Here is a 25,331-nt window from a genome sequence, read left to right on the forward strand (position 1 = left end):
ATCCCACCACAGCACCTAGGGAATTATTAATTAAATTTGGAATAAAAAGAGCCAAATATCAGCAACAGTGAATGAAACGAAGCCATCAGATTGTTATAACTACCATCCTGCAGGGAAGGAAATCACCTGTCCTACCCAGGCAGGACATCACGTTGCTGAGAGTCAACTCTTGTGTGCAACTCAAATGGTGAGCTGGAATGTCTCAGCAGGATATTGTCAACGCCACCTCCTCAAGGGCAACTGAAGATGTGTCGTAAACACTGGCTTTGGCAGAAATGGCCAGAGCCCGTGAACGGAAAGGAAAGCTGTGCTACTTACTTTAGTTCCGGGCTGGAAGGCAGGTAGGTTACCCTCAGTGAGGGGTGTTGTGACCTTCAACCAGCTGTGAAGATAGAGGTAAACAATAAACGCTGCTGTATGATTTCTTGACATATAGAAGACTCTAGCCCCTTCCCTCTCTCCTTCCCATTGACACCACTGATGCCAACACGTTGTGGGGAGTGCAGTCTTAACACCCAGGCTTCCCCCAACTGACATCCAAGTGCAAGTCGAAACAGTCAGCGGCCAGAGCCCTGGGACCGGAAATCAACATCAATTCCAATAAACAGCTCGCACTTCAATCATTTTTAACTAATTACTTGTGGGAAAGGGAATCTGGGGTCAGATTCAGGATTAGATGTGATGCTTCAACATCCAAAGAGCACACTGATAGACACAGAAAACTCTTGACTGGGGACAGGAGGGCTGGTGATGTCTGTGGAATTGTCCCAGTACTGGTTACCGACTTTAGAAAGGACAAGACTTAAATAAGAGTTAACTAAGATGGAGAAAAGTGCAAATGCTGGAAATCTGAAATACATACAGACATGCTGGAAGCACTTGGGTCAGGCAGCAGATGTGGACAGGGACCCAAGACTCTGTCTCCACAGATGCTGCCTGACCAGATGATAACCTCCAGCATTGTGTGTTTCTATTTCAAGAGTTACCTGCGCTGGTAGGTCTGGAGTTGCTCTTCAATGTGACTCTTGTATGCCTTGTCAGGGTGCTTCTGAGATACCGCTACAAGTTGGATTAATTCGGACCTGTGTGATATCAGACTGGAAGTTAGGAAACTAACTCTGCTTTTAAACTACAAGTAACCGCACTCGGTCACAAAACTTTGACTATAATCATTGTAGGAAGGTAAAGGGCAGCCCAGCTCTACCTGAGATCTATAATGTACAGTGGCATCTGCACAACACACTGAAGCCCACATGGCAGGCAGCAGCTTTCTGGGCAGAATCATAAGCAACTACAAATTTAAATCGGGATAGAGAGGGAATAACTCACAGCAAGGAGAGAGTAAGAGCAGAAATTGGGATCTCTCTCTATATATTTGGACAATTTTGTGTTTGTTATCCTGAGAATATGGAACACAATTAATCACAAACTTACTTCTCCAGAGATTTGAGGATGTAGTTGAAGTTATTGAGAAGGAAGACAGCGCCCAGCGCAGTGTCCTCGTAAACCTTGGCCTTGCTGTGCAAGTTCAGCTGCAAGTTGCCGAGTATTTTGCCTACAGTAAGAAAGGGAATTGCTTTAAAAAATTCCTGATGTAAGCAAGAATCCAGGTACAATGTACAAGAGTTTGTTCTTTATCCAGTCTTCATGTTCTCCGTCACTGAGCCATTCTCACCACCACTCTCTCCTGGCTGCCTGTTACATGTCAGAGATTTAACAGGGATTGCTGGCGGGCTATTTAACAGTGAGAAAGAACCAACCTACAGCAGCTCTGTCCACACGAGTCTCTGCACAGATTCTAGCAGAGGTGAGTGTACAGGAAGCCTCTGGACCTAATAAAATTTATAATACTAAGTAATAGATATTTGTTTAAGTAATGGACCAAAGAATTTAAACAAAGACAGGTATCAGAATCAGATTTATTACCACTGACTTAGATGACATGAAGTTTGTCGTTTTGTGGCAGCAGTACAGTGCAATAGATGAACAGTTAAGGTATAGATCAGTCATCATTCGATAAAATACAAAGCTCAAGGACCTGAACAGCCAATTCTTGTTTCGAATTCCCTTTATAAGGCAATTTAACAGACAACAGGGAAGTCCCTAGCACCAACAGCCATCTGAGCTGAGCACCAGGTACCTTTCCTTTAGCTTTGGATGTCAACAGAGGCTTGCTGGGCAACTCACTTGCTGCATCAGAAGGAATTAGATTCACCACAGCAGAGAGTGGGAGCATAAAATTTAGGATGTGTCATAATCTCAGCAGCACTGAGGAGTTGCATCAGTGGAGCTGTCATTTTGGATAGAAAGTTAAACTGAGGGAACCAGTGTGCTCTCTTTGCTACAAGACCCTATGACCACTGTTTTGAAGAACAGCAAAGTTATCCCTGCTGTCCTGACCAATATTTTCTTTAATAAATTTGCCAAAAACAGATACAGGTCCTCCCCAGGTGTTGGCAGGTTCCAGTCCTGTGAACTGTTTGTAACCCGAACTTCACAAGTCGGAACCGTGGCCAGGAACTGAGTTCCCAGCTGGCAGAAGATGGCTTCAGCCCCACAGCAGCCCGCGGGTCCCTCCCACCGGTCTCCCAAACCCTCGTCCGTATCTATGAGCTGTACACAAGTCAGGTGTTGGTGAGATGGGGAGGACCTCTAACCATTAGTGCACTGTTGTTTGTTAGACTGGCGGTGGACAATTCTGACAGTGACTCGTGCTGAAGTAACACACTATTGACTGTGAAGAACTTCGATGGGGAAGGGCACTGTATAAATACAAGTCCACACTTTTGCCAAATCCTGGATTAATCACAGACCAATTAGGACAAAAAACAAACTTTCTCACAATCTCAGCCCACACTCGAGTGGGAACAAGTCACGACAGAAAAGAATGGAGGGTTCAGCACCAATTTAACAAACATTCACATGCTAGCCATCCCATTTTTCAGCTGCTCGCTTGACTAGATCATGATTCACAACTTATCAAAATAATGCCGGTAACCTGAAACTGGGCAGGTCAGAGCTGGGTAATGGGGGTGCTTGACATAAACAACGGCAAAATGATCAGAGTGAAAAAAACAGCCAGTTCTGCCCCCAATCCAATCAGGTAAAACACTTTACATCAGATCAGATTTCTTTATTAATCACACGTACATCGAAACACACAGTGAAATGCATCTTTTGCGTAGTGTTCTGGGGGCAGCCCGCAAGTATCGCCACACTTCCAGCGCCAACATAGCATGCCCACAACTTCCTAACCCGTACGTCTTTGGAACGTGGGAGGAAACGGGAGCACCCGGAGGAAACCCACGCAGACACGGGGAGAATGTACAAACTCCTTACGGATAGCGGCCGGAATTGAACCCAGGTTGCTGGCGCTGTAATAGTGTTACGCTAACCGCTACACAACCGTGCCTGCCACAAATGGAAATCATTCTTTGCTATCAACACAGTGCAGATGAGGCAATCTTTGTACAATCTGATACCAAACTCTGCAAGGGGTTAATTGTTCCACTTCAGAACCACTGACTACCCAATCTTTGCTGCTTCAGAGAATACAGTGGGCTTGTATTTTACATGTTCAGGTTTCCCCACAGGAGACGAGCTCTGACACACAGTTTCTGCACAGTGGTTGCACTGTGTGCTAACAGCAACATTCAAATAAAACCCCCAGGTAAACTAGATGGGGTGAAAATATAAAAAAAACCTGCAGATACTGGAAATCTGGATAAAAACAGAAAATGCTGGAGAAACTCAGCCAGTCAGGCAGCACTTGTGGAAAGAGAAACAGTTAACATTTCAGGTCTGGGACCCTTCATCAGAACTTAGGGGAAAATGGGTGACCCTGTTTTAATGAAGATACAAATGGCATTACAGCTAATAGTATTTTGTTCCTCTGTCCACAAACCCACAATGTCTATTGTTAAGTGAACACTGGCTCAGATTAAGTTTTAATTACTGTCGAAGGAAAAAAAGATTGAGTTTGAGGTCAGAAGCATTTAATACTAAACGAGGAGTTCTGTTGTTGTTTGCCTCTCATCTGTTGGACAAGATTTTGTCAGAATAATTAGTTCCTTTCCTTGTTGCAGACAGAAACATTTAAAACATGACAAGTTCTGCTGGTAAACACCAGCTACTAAGCTCCCTTTACGCTAAATATTCTTCAGGTCAGCATAGTAGCCAGCATAATCAAAGACCCCACCCACCTGGAACATTCTCCTCTCCTCTTCCATCAGGTAGAAGATACAGCAGCCTGAGGGCACGTACCAACAGACTTGACAGCTTCTACCCCACTGTGGTAAGACTATTGAACGGTTCCCTTGTACAATGAGATGGACTATGACCTCACGATCTACCTTGTTGTGACCTTGCACCTTATTGCACTGCACTTTCTCTGTAGCTGTGATACTTTACTCTGTACTGTTATTGTTTTTACCTGTACTACCTCAATGCACTCTATACTAACTCAATGTAACTGCACTGTGTAATGAATTGACCTGTACGATCGGTATGCAAGACAAGTTTTTCACTGTACCTCGGTACAAGTGACAATAATAAACCAATACAAGGTCAACTGACAGATGCCAACACCATTGCATAATGGTCAACAAATTTAGGAATAACATTCTTAAATAAACATAGGCAGTAAAAATACACACCTCATTATCAACCTGCATCTACTGTCCTCTGGTCAGTGAAATCCTGCTATTGACCAGGTACCTCAACCACCTTCCCCACCCCGTTGTGAACCAATACTCACAGATGTAGTTGCTGAGGAGCCGCCTGTTGAATTCAGAATTGTAGGAGCTGGACGAGGTTCCAATCTCTGCAAGTCAACCATTTCCAGTCTCAGTTATAAAATCAAAATCATCCATTCAAAAAAAACTTAGTTTTAGGGGGTGAGACAGTGGGATAAGGTGCAAAATGTTTCAAACAATGGATGACATCTGGATCTTCAAACATTTCCTCTACTTCCGCCCCCACACCATCTCCCTAGGAACCACCTCGTCCCAGATATCAGCCCCATTGGGATACCAGTGCGCCAGACTGCTCAGAACAGCTGTAATGACAGCCCTCGGAGAAGGGAGGAGAGGGGGGGAGAGAGAGGACAGAAGAAGTGCTCCTTCCAGTACAACCCCGTCTGGTTCATCCACCGAGCCAAGGTCAAGGCGACTTGATCAGGAGGTTTATCTTTGTGCATCCTCTGACAGTCAAATTAATTTCAGCTCAGGCAAAGATCAAAATAGTTCAAAACGAAATAATTTTGAAAGCAAAATAGAATTCTGGAAAACCAAAGGAAGCTGCTAATCTACAACACCATGGAACCCAGTATTTTGTTTGCTCAGTCCCTCACTCGAACTTGCCCCCCTGATGCCAATGGAATGATTTCCCCAATCATCCTCCATCTTCTCACCCAAGAGTGGCCCCACTGGCTCTCCCAGAGGGGTCACTGGTTACCCTAGGACAGACATGCTGATACCCACCAAAGTGCAGACAGGAAACACAGACCCAGGATGAAGAACTAGCCATTCAGAGAGGTAAAGAGAAATGTCTTTACTCTGAGTGGGTGTAGATGCTCATTTAATAGATAAAGGCAGATTTTTGGATTCCAAGGTAATGAAATGCAGTTGCGAGGTGGCCCAGAGAAGGGGAGAGGACAAAACAAATGCTCTCTGGAACTTGGATCACCCTTGGTACTGGCTGGAGACGGAAGGTTACCAGCTCACCCTTCTGGACCACATTCTACCCTGTACAGAGGTGGTTACCAACTCGCCCTTTAGAACACATAGCTGAATAATTTAGCCTATCGGCATAATGAATTATCCAACATAAAGCCCTAGTTTTGGTTAATCTGTCAGTAGTTTTCCCCCAAATTATCTTCCATCCCTGAGCACTGCCCTCTCCAAATCCAACCCCAAGCTCTACATAGACAGGGAATGCATTTAAGAGAGAATAAACTGTTAACAACAGGAAGTAGTAGACACAGTTCAAAACAGCATTGGTTCCACGGAAGTAACATGAACCGACAGACAGATGCCAGAGATGAAGGGACTTACAGATCCATTGACTCACCTCTGGGGTCTAAAGGGATATGGTAAGTGTCCCCCAGAACTATAGGTCAGAGCAGAGCAAAAAGTGCAAAAGTGAAAAGAGTTAGAAGGTCATTAATGCAGAGTAAAATAGTTAAATAAAACAGTGGATGATTAGAGAATGACAACACCAGAGAAGCAGCTTAGGCAGTGGGTAACAACACCAGGCGGACAGTGATGGGGGTCAAAGAGTGGACCTATCGAGGTGGAGGAATTAAGTAATGGACAGACAGGTTTGGCAGTGACGGGAGTGGGGCTTGGTACCGGATGCGTCAACAGATAGGTAGAGGCGTTCAGAGAAAGCATACTAGACAGGTAGTAGCCGGAGGGGGTCAGGGAGTTAAACACAAGACGGGTGGAGGCTGTGGGTGGTTACACGATGGACATAACAGAGGGTCAGGAGTGTCGGGGAATGAATGCAGCATCGCAAAAACCAAGATAAAACAAATTCATGAAAGGCAATGAGAGAAAATATGTTTCTGAAATAAATACCCAATAAAGACTTAAATATGCCAGCAAGACAAAAGCATACAATTTTTGAACTCATTGGCTGGGTTGAAGCTATTTTGAAAAGCTTGAATTTTCAAAAGATCTCTGTCTCGCACTTGTGAACACCACACTACAGATTTTACATTGGCAGGAATTCCTCTGTTACGGACGGGTAAATCTCAAAGAATGGGGAGAGTCACGTGCAGTTAGTGAACCCTATATCGGGCTGCTGGAGAGCTCCCCCTTAAACCAAAGTCACATCACAGAACGTCTGGATGGAAGGATAAAACAACTTGCATCAAACACAAGGCACAGCAACATTCCCACCTGTGCTTCTCTGTACACCTGTAAGTATATTTACCCTGAGATGCTAGCATTGCACTGGCGGTCTCCTGGAAGTACAACAGTTGCTGAAGGAACAATATAGCCTGAAGATAAAAAAGAAAATTCAGTGACTTTACAGCTTCAGGTAGCGAACTTTATAATTTCCACCAATTTCTCCTGACCATTCCCCCGCCTCATTCCAGATCCTCAGCCAGAGACCTCTCTCCACCCACATCTAGCCCCGAGGATGAGCAAGCTATCAGGGTAGAGATGTCAAATGCCAGAGGACATGCTTTTAAGGTTGGGGTGGGGCACAGGTGGAGGGTGGAGTTTAAAGACGACGCCTGGAGTGGGTCACCAGGGGTAGTAGTGGAAGCAGGCAGTCTGGTGGAGTTTAAGAGGCCTTCAGATAGACACATGAATATGAAGGGAGTGGAGGGATGTGGCTGATACACAGCGGGACAATTAGTATAAACTGACATCAAGATTGGCGCAACATCGTGGGCCGAATGGCCTGTCCAGTGCTATCTACCCTGTCCATGGAACTCTGGATGTTGAGAAGGATCGTGCTTCCCCCCTCTCTGCACGTTTAGTGTCCCACTGCCTCCCCCAAGCTGAGCTAAGCTGGCAGGCTGTGGCTCTATCGCACCATCCTTACGCAGTCACACAATGTATTTCTCTGCTGGGCGAGGGAGGCAGCTGTACAATCTCCCATTTACAACTCCTGCTCAAAGCCATGTTTTGTTTCTTACTGTGCACTGGGGATTAACCCAAAGCATACACAGTGCTACAGGACTAAATGGACGTGTCAGCACCCTACCAACGTACATTACTGGTCAGCTCATGGACAGTCCCATCTTTGGGCATGTTGTACTCCTTGTCTGGATCATTCTATGGAAGAACAAAAATATCAAAATGAAAGTCCAGTTGCAACAGCAGAGTTTCCTCAAAGGATGGAGGTCTGTTATTTAGGAGTCAACCTTAAAACTAAGATAGGAAGGTAATTTTTTTTTGCAGAATATGGAAGACATTAAGGACCATTACGAGAAAAAGAAGTGTTGAATACACCACAAAATCTTTGAGCTAGAGCTGGGCTTTAAAAAGGTTTGAAAATAATTGGTCTCAAATGGACTCAGGCTAATGCAAGAGTTGACCAATATTTCACAGGTAAACACTAACATGTACAGTCCTAGCTCCAGCGACTGTAGCGCTTGCAGGACTTTGGGTTCTGGGCCTGTGTGATAACTTCACTGACCCGTCTAACCCCTCGAACACTTTCCACAGTTTGAAACCCACAGTAATTATCATCAACGAGATGATAAAAAAAAAAATCAGAGTCATACAGCACGGAAAGAGGATTTCAGCCTATTCAGTTTGTTCTGATGATCAACCATCCGATTACACTAACCCCATTTTATTCTTTGCACATTACCATCATCTCCCCCCAGAATGTACCACTGACCTACACACAAGTGACAACTTAAACTGGCCAATTAATAACGTGGGCTCTTTAAAGCTGAACTATATTACCATTATACAATCTTTAGCTCAAGGTCAACAATGTTTTACAGAAGACTGTTCACCACATAGAACAAAAAAATAAATTGACTTTAAACCCAAGGGAAACATCACGGACCCACAATTTACCTTAATGCTATCTGCAAACTCCTCCAGTGCCTTAGCACCCGTGGTCTCCATAGAGGTGATAAGTACTGGCAATTTATTCTTTGTGCTGGCGGCTGTGCCCTACACAAAGCAAGCATGGCAGACAATTAGCTCAACACAAGGCAGAACACATTTACCTGAAATAAAAATGCCCCATTTCCCGCAGTTATGGTCACCCAGAAAGGGAAGGCAAGGACAATTCGGGGTTAACAGCTCTACAACCTCAACTGCTTTGAGGCTGGCTGCTCAACCCAGAGGGGCCACACTAGAGACCGCAGATGCTGGAATCTGGAGCAACAATCTGCCAAAGGAATCAGGATTTCGACCACAAATGTCAACAGTCCCTTTCCTCCCACAGATGCTTCTCAACCCACTGAGTTCCACCAGCAGATTGTTTATCAACCCAAAGGGGCATCTGATCAAAAGATATTGACCAAGAGGGTAGCACATTGGTTGGAAAGAAATCCAATATTCCAACCTCCGTTCTGGACGTGTGGGGATGTTGCAAGACTCAAACACCCAGTGCTAGGGGAGGGGGGAAGAAGTGCACAAATGTAATACAGCACCATACATCGGCTGGTTACATATACGACCAGCACCTCCTCTTCCTGTCATGTACTATACCTCTTGTCATATACTATACAGGACGAGGTGGCAGCTTAGTCTCCCAGTTCGATTGCACGTGTACCAGGGAGATGGTACTTGCAAGCCCCTGTCCTCCCACCATTATGTTTGATGCCACAACTGCACTCACCTGCAGAACTTGATCAAATTCCTGTTTCATCAGCTTGAGGTGCTTAAGGATGGGGAATATGTTTAAGACAGCAGAGTAATCATGTCGCATGATAGCCCGGCGCGCTGTGGACACTATATTCTCTCCTTCTACCATCAGAGAGTCCAGAGCTTCCTGTAATAGGAAGGAACCAAATCCAGTCACAGGCTCCAATACCCAGCATGAAGATATTCCTCCTTCCCTTAAACACGAACAGATTCATCCATCAAAATTCTGTTCACAGGACAGACTACAGCCTGCCCCGTTAACAATTTGAGAGAAGTATCACCTGAACAGGCAGACAGAATTATGGTAAAATGATAGGGCTGGCTACAGGTTGACCCAGTGAAGAAACATTCTGTAGTGCCTTTCATAACCTCAGGACGTGCCAGAGCATTTTATAGCAATGAAATATTATTCAAGTGCTGTCACTGTCATAAGGTAGGAAACACGGCAGACATTCTGCACAAGATCAGCTCCCACACACAGATGACCCAAGACAAGCGACCAGATATTCAATTTTTGGAACTTCAATCAGCACAGATCAGTGAGCTGCAGTCTTGCTTCAGAACATTATAGCTTCAAATCCCTTTCAAAATCTCCAGTTGGACTCAGTGCAGTATTAAGGTTACAGGACTGCTGAAGGTTCTCCATTCAGTAAAGGTGTTGAACCAAGGCTCTTCCAAGACAGATCCCAAGGTGCCATTCAACAAGAGGTGAATTGTTCCTCAATACATATTAATACATGACCTCATACTTGCTGTGTGGAAATTAGCCGCTGCAGTTCCTACAAGGAATATTTGATGAGAGATGTTTTGGGACATCCTGAAGTTAGGAAACACACTTTAAAAATGGAAAGGTACAAAAGTGCCCTTGATTAAAGCCCGAAGTCCACCCACAGTGTGATACCAAGGACGAGCAACAGTGCTGTCCAACTCCTGATTGCAACAAGGCTCATGAGGAAATCGGTCACCTGCCCAGCAACACACAATGATTGCCCAATTACAGATGTACTTCTAACCTCCCTCAGCCAGCCCCAGTCTTAAGGGCAGGACAATTGGTTTCAAACATTAAAATATTTCAGCTACTTTACTGAAGCAGGGAAAAAAAATCCTCAAGTTACAAATTCTGACAGTGCTATCTGCTTAATAGAACATTAAAATATGAATCAGAATATGTTTTAATTGATTTAATGGAGAAATATCAATAAGGTGAACAGGTCTGAGATCCCACCTGGATCAGGGAGTCAAAGGTTCTCTTCTGGTGATGCTCAGGAATGATCTCCGTCAGTAACTGGTACTCGCTCTGTGCCAGCTTTACAAAGGCACTGATACAGTGAATGTAAGAATCAATCTCACTGTCCATTATATCCTCCTTCCCTGAGTAAACAGAAGAAAAATTAAGAATGCAAGGAAGACAAGACAGACATTCCCAGTACAAGTTTAGCATTTATTCTGCCTAAGGTTCCACTGACAGGTCACGTTATTCCCACTGGCTGGCGGACGTGGAGACAACGTGCTGACAGGCAGCACCTACTGATACTTGAGAAGGATACTGGGAAACTGACGGGATTGGCTTATCAGACATAGGAACGGAACACGGCAAAAGGTAGCCAGGAGGGGAAGGGAGAGGAAGAAAGCATACAGAACAAGGGCAGGAATCCCTCTGAAAGCTCGACCACCGTTTCTGATCCAAATTGTTCATATGCAGAGTAATCCACTGAGCAAACTTTTTGCCCATGTAGAAAGATGAAATTATCCCTAAGATGACATTACTTTTAAAAATTGCATTTAACACAGTACACTATAATATTTTAAAGCTTTAATTTAAAATGCGTAGTAATGAATTTAATTGGGAAAGACTTTAAAATTACATCTAATGGTGATTTCCACGGCAAATAGGAACACAAAGAGATCTGGAGGTGTGGAAATGCAGCCTAGACCAAGCTTGCTGCATGTGCATTCCCAGTAGGGGTCACTCTTTAGCTACAAGGACCAAGAATAAAAACATCAAGTAGAAAACAAACTGAAGGAACTCAGGCAGTCGAGCAGCATCTGTGAAGGGAAAAGAATTGTCAATGTTTCTGGTCGAGACCCTGCATAAAAACGGAAAATGCTGGAAATACTCAGGTGGTCAGGCAGCATCTTTGGAGAGATAAGAGTCAACACTTCTTGTCGAAAACCGTTCACCAGAAAAGTGAGAAAACAACCTTTAAGCTGCAGAAGAGTGTGGAGAAAGCGATGGTCGGGAGACCAAGACAGACTGAATGACTGAGTGGTAGTGAAGGCTGGTTAATTGTGGTTGATTTGTCTATGAAAAAAAGAAACAAGTAAAAAGAGACGATAGAAAAAGGAGAGAAAAAGAAAAAGTTCTGAAACTGTAAGTAGTTTCTGGAAACCTGGAATAAAAGAATGTGGGAACTACCCAGGTCAGTAACGTCTGTAGGAAGGGAAATTGGTGGTAATGTTGTAACCTAGTGACCTTTCAAAAGAACTTGCCAGTTCTGACACAAACTGGAAAGACTGGATATCTGAAATTGTTGAATTCACCAGAGTCCCAAGGGTTCCCCAAATGGAAGAGGAGCTGTTGTTCCTCCAGTTCATGTACTTCTTGACTGGAGAAATACATGAGGTCAAAGTGAGAACTGGGTGCAGAATCAAAGTGACAGGCAACTGGAGGCTCAGGGTCATCAGTGCAGTCTGAATGGAGGTGTTGTACAAAGTGGTTACCCAGTCAACGTTTGGTTTCTGTAGAGACCACCACAGTGAGTACACTAATGCAGTGGTACAGGTGGATCACTGCTGCCCCTGGATGGTGGTGAAAAGGCTGCAGCTGCACCTGCAGTGATTGTTCAGGAAGGTGACACGAGAAGGGGGAGTGGGTGTTGGGGAAGTGAACGAGCGAGTTGTGAAAGAACAGCCTGTTTGGAATGATTAAAGAGGTGGCATCTCGTTAAAGGTGCCAGTAATTACGGAGGATGTTACATGTGGAGGGCAGTGGGGTGGAAGGCGAGGACAAGTAGAACCCTATTCCTGCTCTGGCTGGAAGGAAAATTGATGAGGGCAGAGGGAGCAGGAAATGGAACAAAGGCGACTGAGGACCCTGCTAACTTTGGCTGAGGAGAAAGAACGTTGCAGAAACATGGTTGTGAAGACTTTATCACCAGAACAGACACAACTCTGGAGAAATGAGAAGATTGGAATCCTTGCATTGGGCAGGGTGAAAGGAGATGTAGTCACAATCGTGTGGCAGCTGTTGATTTGCAAAGGATATTGGCCACTACTCAACCCAATATGGAGAGAAAGTCAAGCAAGGGAGATCAAGTCACATGAAACATGGACCGTTAAACAAGGGAGAGGCACAAGTTGGAGCTGTGCAGGTTCCTGTAGCTCCAGAAAGAAGCAAGTGGAGTTAAAGGAAAAGTTGTTCGATGTGAGAATGACCACAGACAGGAAGAAGGATAGTGGAGGGGGACTGGTTGGACCTCTGTTCGAGGAGGGCCAAGAGGCCATGATGCGGAATGAGAGGAGGAGGAACTGGATGCCCATGGTGAAAACGAGCTGGTTGGGACCTGGAAACTGTCAAAGCGACGGCCAGCAGAGACTGGACAAGGGGAGAAAGAAGTCACTGTATGACATGTTCTGTGGGAAAAGAATGAGCCAAAACAACGAGTGTACTGGGACAGCCTTGGTAGCAAGCTGTGAGAGACTACAGGGCTGTGGAGAGCTCTCCAGAGGAAGTGAGGTGATGGACTGGCGGAGGTGATGGCTCAGAGGGAGGTGTGAGGTGCGTCAGTGTCCTGTAGTTTAACCTCCACAAGGTGGAGGTCAGCTCGTCATACAGTGGCAGCACTCTCGAGTCTGATGACAATGTTGGAGGCGGCCCTCAGTGAGCAGAGTGCTGCAGCTTCAGAGGGAAGGAGGTTACAGTGAATAAGAAAAGTGGAAAAATCGAGAGGCCCAATGTCAACAATGGCAATTAGCAGGGAATAGATCTGGTGAGTAACAGGCCAGAGGAAGGGGTTCAGATGGATCTAGAATTCAAAAAAGATGAAAGTAAAGGTCAGTCTGGTGTGAAGATTCCTGGACAAAGAAATAGGCACAGGGGCAAAGTTGGCTTTGTAGGAGAGCCATCCCAATTCGACCTCTCGCACTGTCCCACAGCTCAAGGAACAGCATCCCATCTCTGCAGTCACTGAAAAGTGAATGGATACTCCATTACCAAATGGATGATATCCAATGGGTAGTCAGGCAAGCTCTTCCAATTCCTGATAGGTTTATAGCTAAAACACCTCTGAGCTCCCCACAACACAACTACCCCCCCCCCCCCCACCGCACCCCCCCCCCCCCAGTCACTCCCAGATTGGGATTATTGTTCTGGGATTGTGCTGGGCAACAACCTTGGCCGTGGGGTGAAATGCTTGCCCATTACTGAATTCAACAAGTTCAGATGAACAGCAAGGTTAGTTGTTTCAGACTGACGAGTTCTGATGGAATAACACAAAACATCTCTCTCCTTGCGTGCTCTGCAGATGCTGTCTCACCTGCTCAGTATTTCCAAACTTTCTCAGGTTTCCTGTAACTGCAGCGATCTGCATTTCTCAGCTTTAGCATCTGTTCTTTCTCCTCTGTAACGGTTCATCTCTTCTATTTACACCTCCTTCAGGCAGATCAGCTTTTCAACCCCCTCTTAGCAGGCACCGTCACCACTTGTGGCATTTGACCTGCCTCAGTCTCCACCCAACACAAACATGTTTCTTCTTCCATGTCTCCCCTACAACTTTTAACCTCTAACTTTTCCCCATTCTGATGAGAGATCAGACCTAGAACGTTAACTAGGTTTCTCCCTCCACAGATGCTGCCTGACCTGCTGCATATTTCCAGCATCTGCAGCCTTTTTCTTTCTGACAAGGACTACTGGTTACAAACTCCGAACTCCTCAGAGCTCCTCTGGAGAGAGATCGAGGATAATGAACCTAATATTTGCCAGAGTTTAGTCGAGTAAGAAGTGATCTAATCGAGTGATTCTGAAGCGGCTTGGCAGAGGAGACAAAAAGATTGCCGGAGTCTGGAGCAAGGGGAGAGAGTCTCAGCAATTTAGGAGCAAGGAGAAATTCCTCCTCTCACAGGGACGGGAATCTCTGTAACTGTCGACCCAAAAAGGAACATGGGTGTGCAGTCACTGAATGCAGCCACTCCTCGAAGTACAAAAGGACTGCATTCCCAGAAAAACACTTCATTGTGCAAAATTCTGTAATTCGAAATGGCTTGTCAAAATGTACTGTGGGTTTTTGGTACAGTCTATTCCCATGTGTGGAGAGCGGCACTCTATTCATTACAGTAAAAAATATATTTGTTAATCAAAAGACACATACCATAAAGGGCCAATGGTACTACGGCAAAAATATGTAAATTAAATATTTGTACATTGAGGAAATTCTCTACATTGCAGGCCAAGATCAATACAATTATGGACATTATTGAATGCAGGGATCGAGAAGTGGACAGGATCAGCCAGGACTTTATTGAATACCGGAGTAAGCTGGGACTGAATTACTCCAGCTCCCATTTTTTACGTTCCTGTGCACATTCTTTCTTCTAATAGATACTCAGAAGTTTGTCGCCTCCGCCAAGGAGGGTGGATTAACCACCACTGGCATGTTACTGGCTCCAATGAGGGGGAGGGAAGAGCAAGGAAGGGAACGCTAACCAAACCCACATTACTCAGCCTGTAATACAACATACCAGCAAAGTACGTACCAGAGGCAAGAACACGAGACAGAACTTTTGTCTGCGAACCAAAATTTGTTGGCATCCAATTACTTGTGTTGAAGAGAAATTTTAAAGGCAATGCCAAGTACTTAAATGCTGCAAAGTCAGAGTCCTGAGGTTATCTAATGCAATAATTACTCTGGTCAGCTAAATGTCATACACATACGAGGAACAAAATTTGAAACAAAAATCAAACCATTTATTTACCATCCCCAACACACTCACCCTCATCTCAGTTAGCCTTCGTTTTCTCCCCTATCCTTGGCCTTCACACACCAAGCATTGACAACATGCTAAGTCAACAGCACAGCCGTCCACCTCCTACACACCACACGTGCCTGAGGTGTCCATTCACGTGTTTCTGTCAATGCCATACACATTTCAGGATGTGTGCATCTGTACTGCGGGAAACTGTTAACCCACCACCTCCACAGTACATCTCATCTCTCAGTCATCATTCTACAAGCAAATCACATCACCCAAGGCTTCCTCACTTAACCAGCCACCAGACAGAATCCAGTGGGTGTAGCTCACAGTGACATTTCTCCGATTTAAGTCACTTGGACAGCCAGTGCGTCACAAACATGTTACTGAGAGAGCGATGTGGCAAAGCCTCCCGTTCACCTTTTCATCAGATTCAAAGTTAGAAAGGGGGGAGTCAGCTCTTTGTAAATTAGAGATTGTAGTGAAATGAACAGTTTTGGTGTGTATCCAACAGCAAAACACGTTGAACTGTTTTCATTTGCTATGTACTGGTTATTAGGATTCATTCAATACTCATTGCTATAAATGGCCTATTATGATGACGACAGTACTGAGGTAACACAGCCCCAGCACATTAGAACAAAATGTCCCACAGAAGTCGATTTATTTTTGTACAAGCAAATCAAATTGTGGTACAGAGCAGTCGCAAGTAAATCAAGACTGGAGTGGTTGAATGACTTACCCCAGTCAAGGTTCAAGCCCTGACCTCTGCTATGGAACACTTACTCCTTCTACCATATCTTTTGACGTGCAGGGGATGCAGACCATGGTGGGATTGAAGACAAATCAGATATACGGTCTGGAAGCCAAAACACCAAGGTCCACGGCTGGATGATGTTAAAGACCCAGACCTTTATTTAAAAATAAAAGTCCTGCAGGAGCCTTTCCTCTATGTCCATTACCCACTGTTAAGCAAGATGAATACATAGCTAAAATCTCAGTGATAAATCATCAGGACATCTGATCTGTTGGGTAGTGGAAGAGAACTAATACTAAACAAAGTCAGATCTGCATTTACTCAGGGCCTTTCGCTACCTCATGATATAGTAAGAGCTGCACCAGCTAATCAGTCACTTCTGAAACATGATCGCAGTTGCAGAGTACAAAATGTAGCAGCAAATATGGACATTGCAAGTTCCCACACAAAAACATTATTATGACCAAATGACCTGTTTTAATTAGATCTTTAACATGGGCTCCTGGCTTAATATCACACCAAAGGACAGCACCTCCAATACCCCCTCAGTACTGCACGAAAATGTCAGCCCAAACCTGGAGTGCGACAAGCCCACAAACTTCAGAGTCGTGCGAGGATGCGACTGAGCCACAGTTGATGCTTGTGGCAGGCACATGAGGAGGAAGAATAATAGAGTAACAGTCAGAGTAATTTACACCTACGTTACAACTGTACAAGTGATGATGTCCCTGCACCCACTGAACACCATCAGCATGGATAACAGCTGCCAATCTCTAGCCCTGTCACAAGGAGCTGGCTCAGAGAGTTACTTAACAGTTCCCACACAGCATTACAGAAATCATTGCACTGCAGGCTGTAACCGTGAAGTGGTCGCTACAACGTGAATAGTGCTCTGCAGCCCTCTCCATCCCAAATACTTTTTTATTACACTGAACAGGCTTTGACTTTCATCAAATTCAAGTGATCATCTTGCTTGTAAATCTCAATACAAGGAAACAGTTTCAAGCCATTACCATACATTAGTAGAATCATATTTAGACTCCTATGAGAAGCTAAAATGAAACAGACAGGAGATAACTTTGCGATATTATAAGAATTCTGCTGTACAATTTGGGGATATTGCCTAGCACCAGTATAGTAGGCACTGAACTCACACCATTTGTCCATTTTCTGACTGTACCAGATGGGAGTGGTGCCTCACACTCAGCAAAAAGGTTTTAGGGATGAAGGGCCAATGAACAATAGAACGGCAGCCTCGCCGTCCTTCTCTAGGTCAGAGGTACCCTCTAAGCCACAGTAGACTCTACAACCCCTCCACTCAGTGAGAGCTGGAGGAGGAGGAACATGAAATGGTAGGGATGAGCAGCCATGAAAGGATACGGAGATGAAAAGAAGGCAAAGGCTCAACATGAAAGAAAAATGTATGCTAGGTAAATTATTCAGCAATTAAAAATTTGAACTGTTATTTCCATGCTAAAATTAAAACATTGTTAAACAAAAAAAGTCGAAGGAGCTTTGCTTTTTTTGTTCTTAAAGTAATATACAACTTACCCATGGGAGGGCCATGCTTCTCATTCAGCGGCTCTGAGAGATGTTTAACTCGCAACTCGTGATCATGACCTGGTCAGATGTTAATTAGCAGAAACAGAAGGGGTTGATCCAGAGCTGCTGAGAGGACGGACTATGGGCACATATGGACATTCTCAAAGAAAACCCTCCCATCAGTTGTCAGACTTTAGAAAGGAGTGCAATCCAACAAGACAATGATTTCTTCTAATCCAAATTTCATGTAGAGTTTCATTTTTTTTTAAATGTCAATCAAAATGTAATTTGTACAGGACTTGGTCTGAGATCCCAAATTCATGAACAGATCAGGGAGGTTGCCAAAGTATATTCATATCTCTTTCTAGCCCACTTACTTTGCCAGTTATGAACTACACCTTCCAGATTTCCATATATTCACCAAGGTGAAGTGGAATAGAGGACAATAGTAACTGGGCCAAGACATACAAGACAACTTATCACCCATTTTAACCTATTCCCATTATAACTATAGAATTTATATTGGAAACTCATTATACAAATTCATCTCACTGACAACAGCTGCCTGCCACTGATGTTACAATGCGTCGACTGGAAGAGTTTTAAGATTTTGTTTATATGTTGCAAATTCCTACAATATGCAAAGAAGTTGGTAAGAAGTGAACCGGATATTTTAATGTACTGAAATAGATATTATAACATTATTGGTTTTAGAATACACTCTACCATTAGTGTTATATAAAATCCTCCTCAGCGTCTGGAATTTCATCTGTTACTAGTTACATACAATCTATCTGTTCTACCCCAGAACACAGACAGGCTGTAGAAGCCACTCCATTCATTCTAGAAGGCACTCCCATCACTGCTAGTGACATATTTGACCCTGGTTTAGAATCCCATCTGCAGCCTGTGGTCAAGAATCCTTTCCATTTGATACTTCCTTCTCATTCAGGACAAGCTCTTTAACTAACCTTCTCATACCCTCTCCTTTCTCTCCTCCCACACCAACCCGATCAGTGACTACTGGACTCAAACCAAGCCTGCAACAGTCAGACATAATTCTCAGCGGATGCTTGCAAGATTGACACTCCCATCCAAAGTTTTAGAGGCGCAGATTAGATGTGTGGAAGTTGCATGAGAGTTAGAATTCTTAGGAAGCAGCAGGTGTGTTAATGAAGTGCAAGACTTTGTAGTAAAGGCAGGAAGAAGCACATCCTGGGTCAAGGAAATGATTACCTTCAATGGGAGTGAGATTAGAAACACCCTTTTTGCCATCCAGCCCATGCTGAGAATATTGTTTCAGAAGGTTCTGAGCCTTACGAATTGTGCCTGTTACCATAGTGATGCAGAAAAGACAAGACCTAGGCAAATCAGTGAGAAACACCAGATCCCTGCCACCAACACCACACTATGTCCAGAGTATTTGCTAGTAAACTCTCGCACCAAGACAGATGTTAAAGCAAAACAAAAAGCTACTTAAAACAGACATCACAAAAACTTAAGAGCAGAGTAAAACATAAAAAAAATTAGATCATTGTTTAACAATCTTAAACTATGTTACATTCCACTTAAAAATAAATTTCTACTTTTACAGTTCATAAACCTTTAACTACAACTAAAAAATATTTCCAATTACTCATTGACTGCATGTTCAGAACCCTCCAATTTCTCCTCACCCAGACTTTTTGTCCAATTACAAAGAAAACTTTGGAGAAACATCAATAACACTGCATACAACTCCCAGCTCCTTTATATGCAGGGGCACGACTTACAAACTTGAATTTATAATATGCCATGAGCTCCCCTTAACCACACAAAACTGTACACAAATTTAGCACAGCGCTAATTTAAACCATTACTTACACAACATTGGAGAACTAACTCAGAAGGTATTAACAGAGTCCAGCCAGCATCTGTGGATCAAGACTCTACTGATTTTTGACAGACAACTTAACATCTGTCAAAACGGCTCTGATTAAAGTTAGAGCACATCAGCCCCACATCTGCCCGGTTTGTAGAGTTAAAAATCTAAACTTCACACCTCCACCCACCCAACCAGTAATTGTACTTTCTGCTCACTGAATAATGCCTTAACTGCTCACATCCATTACCCTCTTTTAGGAGGATGGGGTTGGCTGTTTATTCCTGCTAGTAGTGGAGCCTCCACAATCTTCATCAGAAACACCAGATATTAACAGTAATACATTACAATACTTCAAGTGACAGGAAATTGAAGTATTTAACAAAGCTGGATTTACAGGCAGCAATAAATAAAGTTAAAATGTGGAAGTCCCCTTAGCAAATGCATCAGCAATTGACCTGGGTTAAAATGTGTGGTGTCTGTCAATCTAATCCAACAGCCACTTGGCTGCATTTCCCTTCTCAATAGCTTGAGGACACTGTCTTGGATAAGGATCTAACATGGAAAATGAGAACCAGCTATAAATTATTCTGCCATATCTAAAGCAACCTATTAAAGTCATAAACTGCCCATCGCAGTCTCATCCACTTATCTGTGGAAAAGCACGACCCAAATAATCCCAAACTGTGCAAAAATTTAATTTCTCCAAAGTTTTCAGACATCTTTAGAGTTTTAAATGACACCAAATCACCTAGGATTAGTCAGCACAAACACTACAGATTATGCAGCAACATTTTGCATTAGCCAAAAGCTTTCAATGAGACAAACTACAAACTGGGATACTTTCTTCCTGCAGTAGAGTTTAACATGTGCCACAGGCAGTGGACACAGCACTCAAGCAGGCAATCAAAGACTGGCAAGGCTTAAAGGGCACACACAAGCATGATTTACCTGGGATGAAGACTGCAATTCATCAACATAAAGGAAAATTAAGAAAAAATAACAGTTAGTGGTGAATAAAAAGAATTTTTTTTTAAAAGAAACACCCTCCCTCCAAAAAATGAAACAAAAACAGAACTTTTCATTAATTGATGCTTTTGACCTTAGGAAAGAATTGCTTAAAAAAAATTGTCACAAGATTAACATCCCATAGCTGACTTATTGTCAGCTTGTTGGGAAGTAAAAGGAAGATGACGAGTGGTGGCGAGCAAGAAAAAAAAGGAACAATTAAAACAGCAGCACGATACAAACCTGGTCTCTTGATGGCCTTTTTACTGGGGGTATCTTTCCTTTTGTTCTGCATGGCAGGAGAGTACAGTATGCCAGAGGATGAGCTGTTCTTGCGGAAATGCTCTTTCAGGCCTTTGATTGAGCGATCCAGCTGGTTGGAACGGATTTGGTAATAGACATTCATAAAATCTGCAAGGGAGATTGTACAAGTCAAGGCCAAGGAAGCAAATTGAAATCCAGAGGTAACTATCCCCTTCGAGTTGTAGTTAGGATCTTCTGCATCATTTTATATTGCAACAACAAAACTTGTTTCTGAAAAATAAAATGTATACGGCAACCTTCCTCACAGGAGCCCATTAGAACTACAAATGCACAACAGATCATTTAAAATCTGAATGTGAGGTTTCTACTACACTTGAAAACTGATTGATTCTTACAAGGGAGCCACCCAACGCTTTTTCAGATGCCATCTAATTAACTCCAGACTATTCTCTCATTTCCACAGCGGACTTTGGCATCTTCCTAAGTGCTTACAAAAATTGAAAAGATAGAAGCTTTGCACCGAGCATCTATGCAACCAATGGACTGCCTCTGAGGGAGAGGGACTAGGAAGGGAAACAGAAAAGGGAAAGAAAACAAGTGATAGCAGAAGGAAGCACTGGTGAGAAAGGGTCCCAAACAGTTGGCCAACAGACCAGTCATCTGACACATGAAAACAAGTAGCTTAAACAATTATAGGAATTATAACTGTCCTCATTATAGGAAGGATGTGGGGGCGTTGGAAAGGGTGCAGAGGAGATTTACCAGGATGCTGCCTGGTTTATTGAGTATGCATTATGAGGAGAGACTAAGGGAGCTAGGGCTTTACTCTTTGGAGAGGAGGAGGATGAAGGGAGACATGATAGAGGTGTACAGAACATTGAGGAATAGGTAGAGTGGACAGCCGGCGCCTCTTTCCCAGGGCACCAATGCTCAATACAAGAGGGCATGGCTTTAAAGTAATGGGTGGGAAGTTCAAGGGAGATATCAGAGGGAGGTTTTTTAACCAGAGAGTGGCTGGGGCATTGAATGCGCTGCCTGGGGTGGTGGTGGAGGCAGGTACGTTGGTCAAATTCAAGAGATTGTTAGATAAGCATATGGAGGAATTTAAAATAGAGGGATATGTGGGAGGAAGGGTTTAGATAGTCTTAGGCGAGGTTTAAAGGTCAGCACAACATGGTGGGCCAAAGGGCCTGTATTGTTCTAAGGTTAACAATCGCCAAAGAATAGTTGTGCCCATGGCTCTACAAGAACACTTCAGCACCAAATATCAATCCTTACAACAACCATACTTCAAAAGTACATCAACTATGAAACACTGGTTCCAAACGGTGTTAAGGCACTACTTTTCTCTTTCTAGGGTAGATTGCTGGCTTAATGTTTGTCCCCAAATTGTGCTCATTCACATTGAAAACAACTCATTACTTATGTAAAAAAGTCATTCAAGATCAGTATTTATTGCCCAACCCTATTAGCCTCAGCAACGGTTGGCCACCACCACTCAAGCTGGCCTGATGCAACTGAGTGGTTTCCACTACTTGACTTTTTAAGTTCAGAATTTATTTAATTGACCAAATTAAAACTTTTGCAAAATGTATTTATGCCTCCAGATCATTAGTTCAGGCCTTTGGATTCCAAATCGATTTATAATCACTGCAATTTCACACCCTTTGAATAGTTACCAATAATCAAGTTAGAAGAGGAAAAGTAGGTGGGGTGCTGATGTTCACTATGTTACACCACTGCTCCACAGTACATACCAAGGTTTCTCCCATAATCCACCAACCACCCTGAAATACAGATCAAATCCTGCAGAATATTCTCAGGGAGGTGCTCCAGAAGCACTTCATCTGTTGTCTCAATTTCTTCATCAGCAGCGATCAGGTCCAGGATGACAACGGGTGGCACCGGTTTGCTGTTGCGAGTTAGGAGGTTTCTGAACTCTGATTCTAAAGACTCCTTGCCTTTTTCAAAGAGAAATTTCTGTAAAACAATTCAGAATCATCATTCTTTGAAGAATAGAAGCAATCCTTCTCTGCAGCACAGCAATAATTTCTTCCATGAAAGGGATCTGTTACACAAATCATTGGTGCAATCAACCTCTCCTTCTAAAGTGAATGACTACTGCCAGCGGCTCTCAACTCTCAAACAGCAAGCAGCAAAGCTTCACCCAGTTAGGATCTGTCACCTTAATATTTGAATGCACAAGTCATCAGAGTCAAGCCTGATCCGTCATTCAGATCTGTCCATCACAAAGGGGGTGGTTCACCATGTGGACAGTTTTCTCTTGCTAACCCCAGCAACCCAAGCAGAAGGGAGGAATTGAATCTGGACCTTTTCACCCATTTTGCTTTATAATCCATTTACCTACATCATAGTTTGGAACTTCCATTATCCACTCATGTAATCTTGGGGAAACTGAGAATTTTTATATCTAAAAGCAAACTGCCATAAGCCAAGGATTTGCTTATTTCCCCACAGAAGCAGAGAGAGCCTGAATTTCACACCCAGTGACACGAATTAATATACCAGCCAACTTTGGGGTGCTTTCCTATCTAGTATGAACTAGTCCCATTGTTTTTCCAAATTATCTTGAGGTCATTGATGGTTCGAGGGGCTGAATGGCAGACTTCTGACCCTATAATCACAAGGAGCCATAAACTCCATAGGGACCAAATTTAGGAGCCACGAGGTAATGATGCAGCTCTACAAAACTCTGGTTAGACCACACTTAGAGTACTGTTTCCAGTTCTGGTCACCTCATTATAGGAAGGATGTGGAAGCAATGGAAAGGGTGCAGAGGACATTTATCAGGATGCTGCCTGGTTTAGAGAGTATGCATTATGAGGAGAGACTAAGGGAGTTAGGGCTTTACTCTTTGGAGAGAAGGAGGATGAGAGGAGATATGATAGAGGTGTACAAAATATTAAGAGGAATAGATAGAGTGGACAGCCAGCGCCTCTTTCCCAGGGCACCAATGCTCAATACAAGAGGGCATGGTTTTAACGTAATGGGTGGGAAGTTCAAGGGAGATATCAGAGGGAGGTTTTTCACCTGAAGAGTGGTTGGTGCATGGAATGCGCTGTCTGGGGTGGTGGTGGAGGCTGATACATTGGTCAAGTTCAAGAGACTGTTAGATAAGCATATAAAGGAATTTAAAATAGAGGGATATGTGGGAGTAAGGGGTTAGATAGTCTTAGGTGAGGTTTAAAAGGTCGGCACAACATGGTGGGCCGAAGGGCCTGTATTGTGCTGTACTGTTCTATGATCTATGCAAAACCAAATCACATTTTGCAGCCAATTGTGCCTTCCACTTACCACCCGATTCAGCTCGGGGCTGTCTGGATTGTTGTCCTGGAAGTACTCCACGGCTTTCTGAATCTTTGCCATACAGTTCAGGTATTCCTCCAGCCTTCCAGCAGGACTGATCAGAGAATGGGAGAGGGGTACCACAGATCAGTAACTTGGAAAACAGTCATCTCCTGCTTTATAGAGTCACAGAGTCATATAGCATGGAAAAAGGCCCTCAGCCCACATGTGTCCACACCGACCAAGATGTATATTCAATCTAATCCCACGTCCCAGCATTTGGCCCATATCCCTCTAAACTCTTGTCATCTATATACCTGTTCACATGCCTCTTAAATGTATCTAATGTACCTGCCTCAACCACCGCCTCTGGCAGCTGGTTCCATATAGCTACCACCCGCTGTGTAAAAAAAAAAGTTGCCCCTCAGGTTCTTAATAAACCTTTCACCTCTGACCTTAAAACTACGTCCTCTAATTTTCGATTCCCCAACCCTGGAAAAAAAAGAGAATGTTCACGCTATCTATGCCCCTCATGATTTTATATACCTCCATGAGATCACCCCTCAGTTTCCTGCACTCCAAGGAGTAAAGGCCCAGCCTGTCCAACCTCTCCCTATAACTCAGTCCCTCGAGTCCTGGCAACATCCTGGTACATCTTTTTTGCACCCTTTCCGGTTTAATCACATCCTTCCTATGACAGTGTGACCAAAACTGAACACAATACTCCAAGTGTGGCCTCGCCAACATTTTGTACAATCACAACATAACCTCCCAACTTCTGCTTTGCATTACTCTAATAAAAGTTCATACTAACCCCCTTCAATGCCACATTTTCAATGTAAATTATTGATGAAAACCCTTGCCATTGATTTAATATAGTGTATGCACCCCCCAGAGCAGAGAATGGGATGTTTCAAGCTGAGCAGAAACTTACATGGCAGTAGAACAAGGCAAAGAAAATCATAAATTGAGCATTTATTTCCGTGTTGCTACAGTTATCACTGCATTCTCCCTTACACCTGACCTTTACAAGGGTGCCATTCATGTAATGTTGGATTAAATAGCAAAATACTTAGTTTTTAGGTGTCACATTATAAATTAAATGTCACAAATAAGACTTAGCAAAGCCTGATGGATCAAATCATGGATAAAAGGTTTATCCATACCATGCTGAGAGATGGCGAGTTCAACAGCACACTTACTGTTTTAAACTGCAGCTTGAAAATTAAATATTAAGAATTAAATATACTTTCAGCATCTATGGGGAAACATTAATAGATGG

The 25,331-nt window shown here is 43.5% G+C and overlaps 1 protein-coding gene across 7 annotated transcripts in view; it reads right to left on the bottom strand.

Annotated features, from left to right (window-relative positions):
• exoc7 (exocyst complex component 7) overlaps nucleotides 1-25,331 on the bottom strand; it is a 39,519-nt gene that overhangs the window by 3,997 nt on the left and 10,191 nt on the right. Inside the window, exons 4-19 of one of the 7 annotated variants that reach the window (XM_052032957.1) lie at nucleotides 24,059-24,164; nucleotides 22,501-22,723; nucleotides 20,723-20,890; nucleotides 20,423-20,434; nucleotides 18,847-18,939; nucleotides 17,620-17,688; nucleotides 10,570-10,715; nucleotides 9,319-9,471; nucleotides 8,547-8,645; nucleotides 7,728-7,790; nucleotides 6,937-7,003; nucleotides 6,070-6,108; nucleotides 4,757-4,822; nucleotides 1,435-1,555; nucleotides 987-1,082; nucleotides 319-382 (exon numbers count right to left, since the gene is read on the bottom strand). In XM_052032957.1, coding sequence (XP_051888917.1) covers nucleotides 319-382; nucleotides 987-1,082; nucleotides 1,435-1,555; nucleotides 4,757-4,822; nucleotides 6,070-6,108; nucleotides 6,937-7,003; nucleotides 7,728-7,790; nucleotides 8,547-8,645; nucleotides 9,319-9,471; nucleotides 10,570-10,715; nucleotides 17,620-17,688; nucleotides 18,847-18,939; nucleotides 20,423-20,434; nucleotides 20,723-20,890; nucleotides 22,501-22,723; nucleotides 24,059-24,164 — 1,585 coding nt within the window. The remainder of the gene's footprint in view (nucleotides 1-318; nucleotides 383-986; nucleotides 1,083-1,434; nucleotides 1,556-4,756; nucleotides 4,823-6,069; nucleotides 6,109-6,936; nucleotides 7,004-7,727; nucleotides 7,791-8,546; nucleotides 8,646-9,318; nucleotides 9,472-10,569; nucleotides 10,716-17,619; nucleotides 17,689-18,846; nucleotides 18,940-20,422; nucleotides 20,435-20,722; nucleotides 20,891-22,500; nucleotides 22,724-24,058; nucleotides 24,165-25,331) is intronic. The other 6 variants (XM_052032958.1, XM_052032952.1, XM_052032959.1 and 3 more) reach the window with 6 other exon arrangements.

The sequence above is a fragment of the Pristis pectinata genome, chromosome 18 (assembly GCF_009764475.1).
Source record: "Pristis pectinata isolate sPriPec2 chromosome 18, sPriPec2.1.pri, whole genome shotgun sequence".
In the NCBI taxonomy this organism is placed as follows: Eukaryota; Metazoa; Chordata; class Chondrichthyes; order Rhinopristiformes; family Pristidae; genus Pristis; species Pristis pectinata.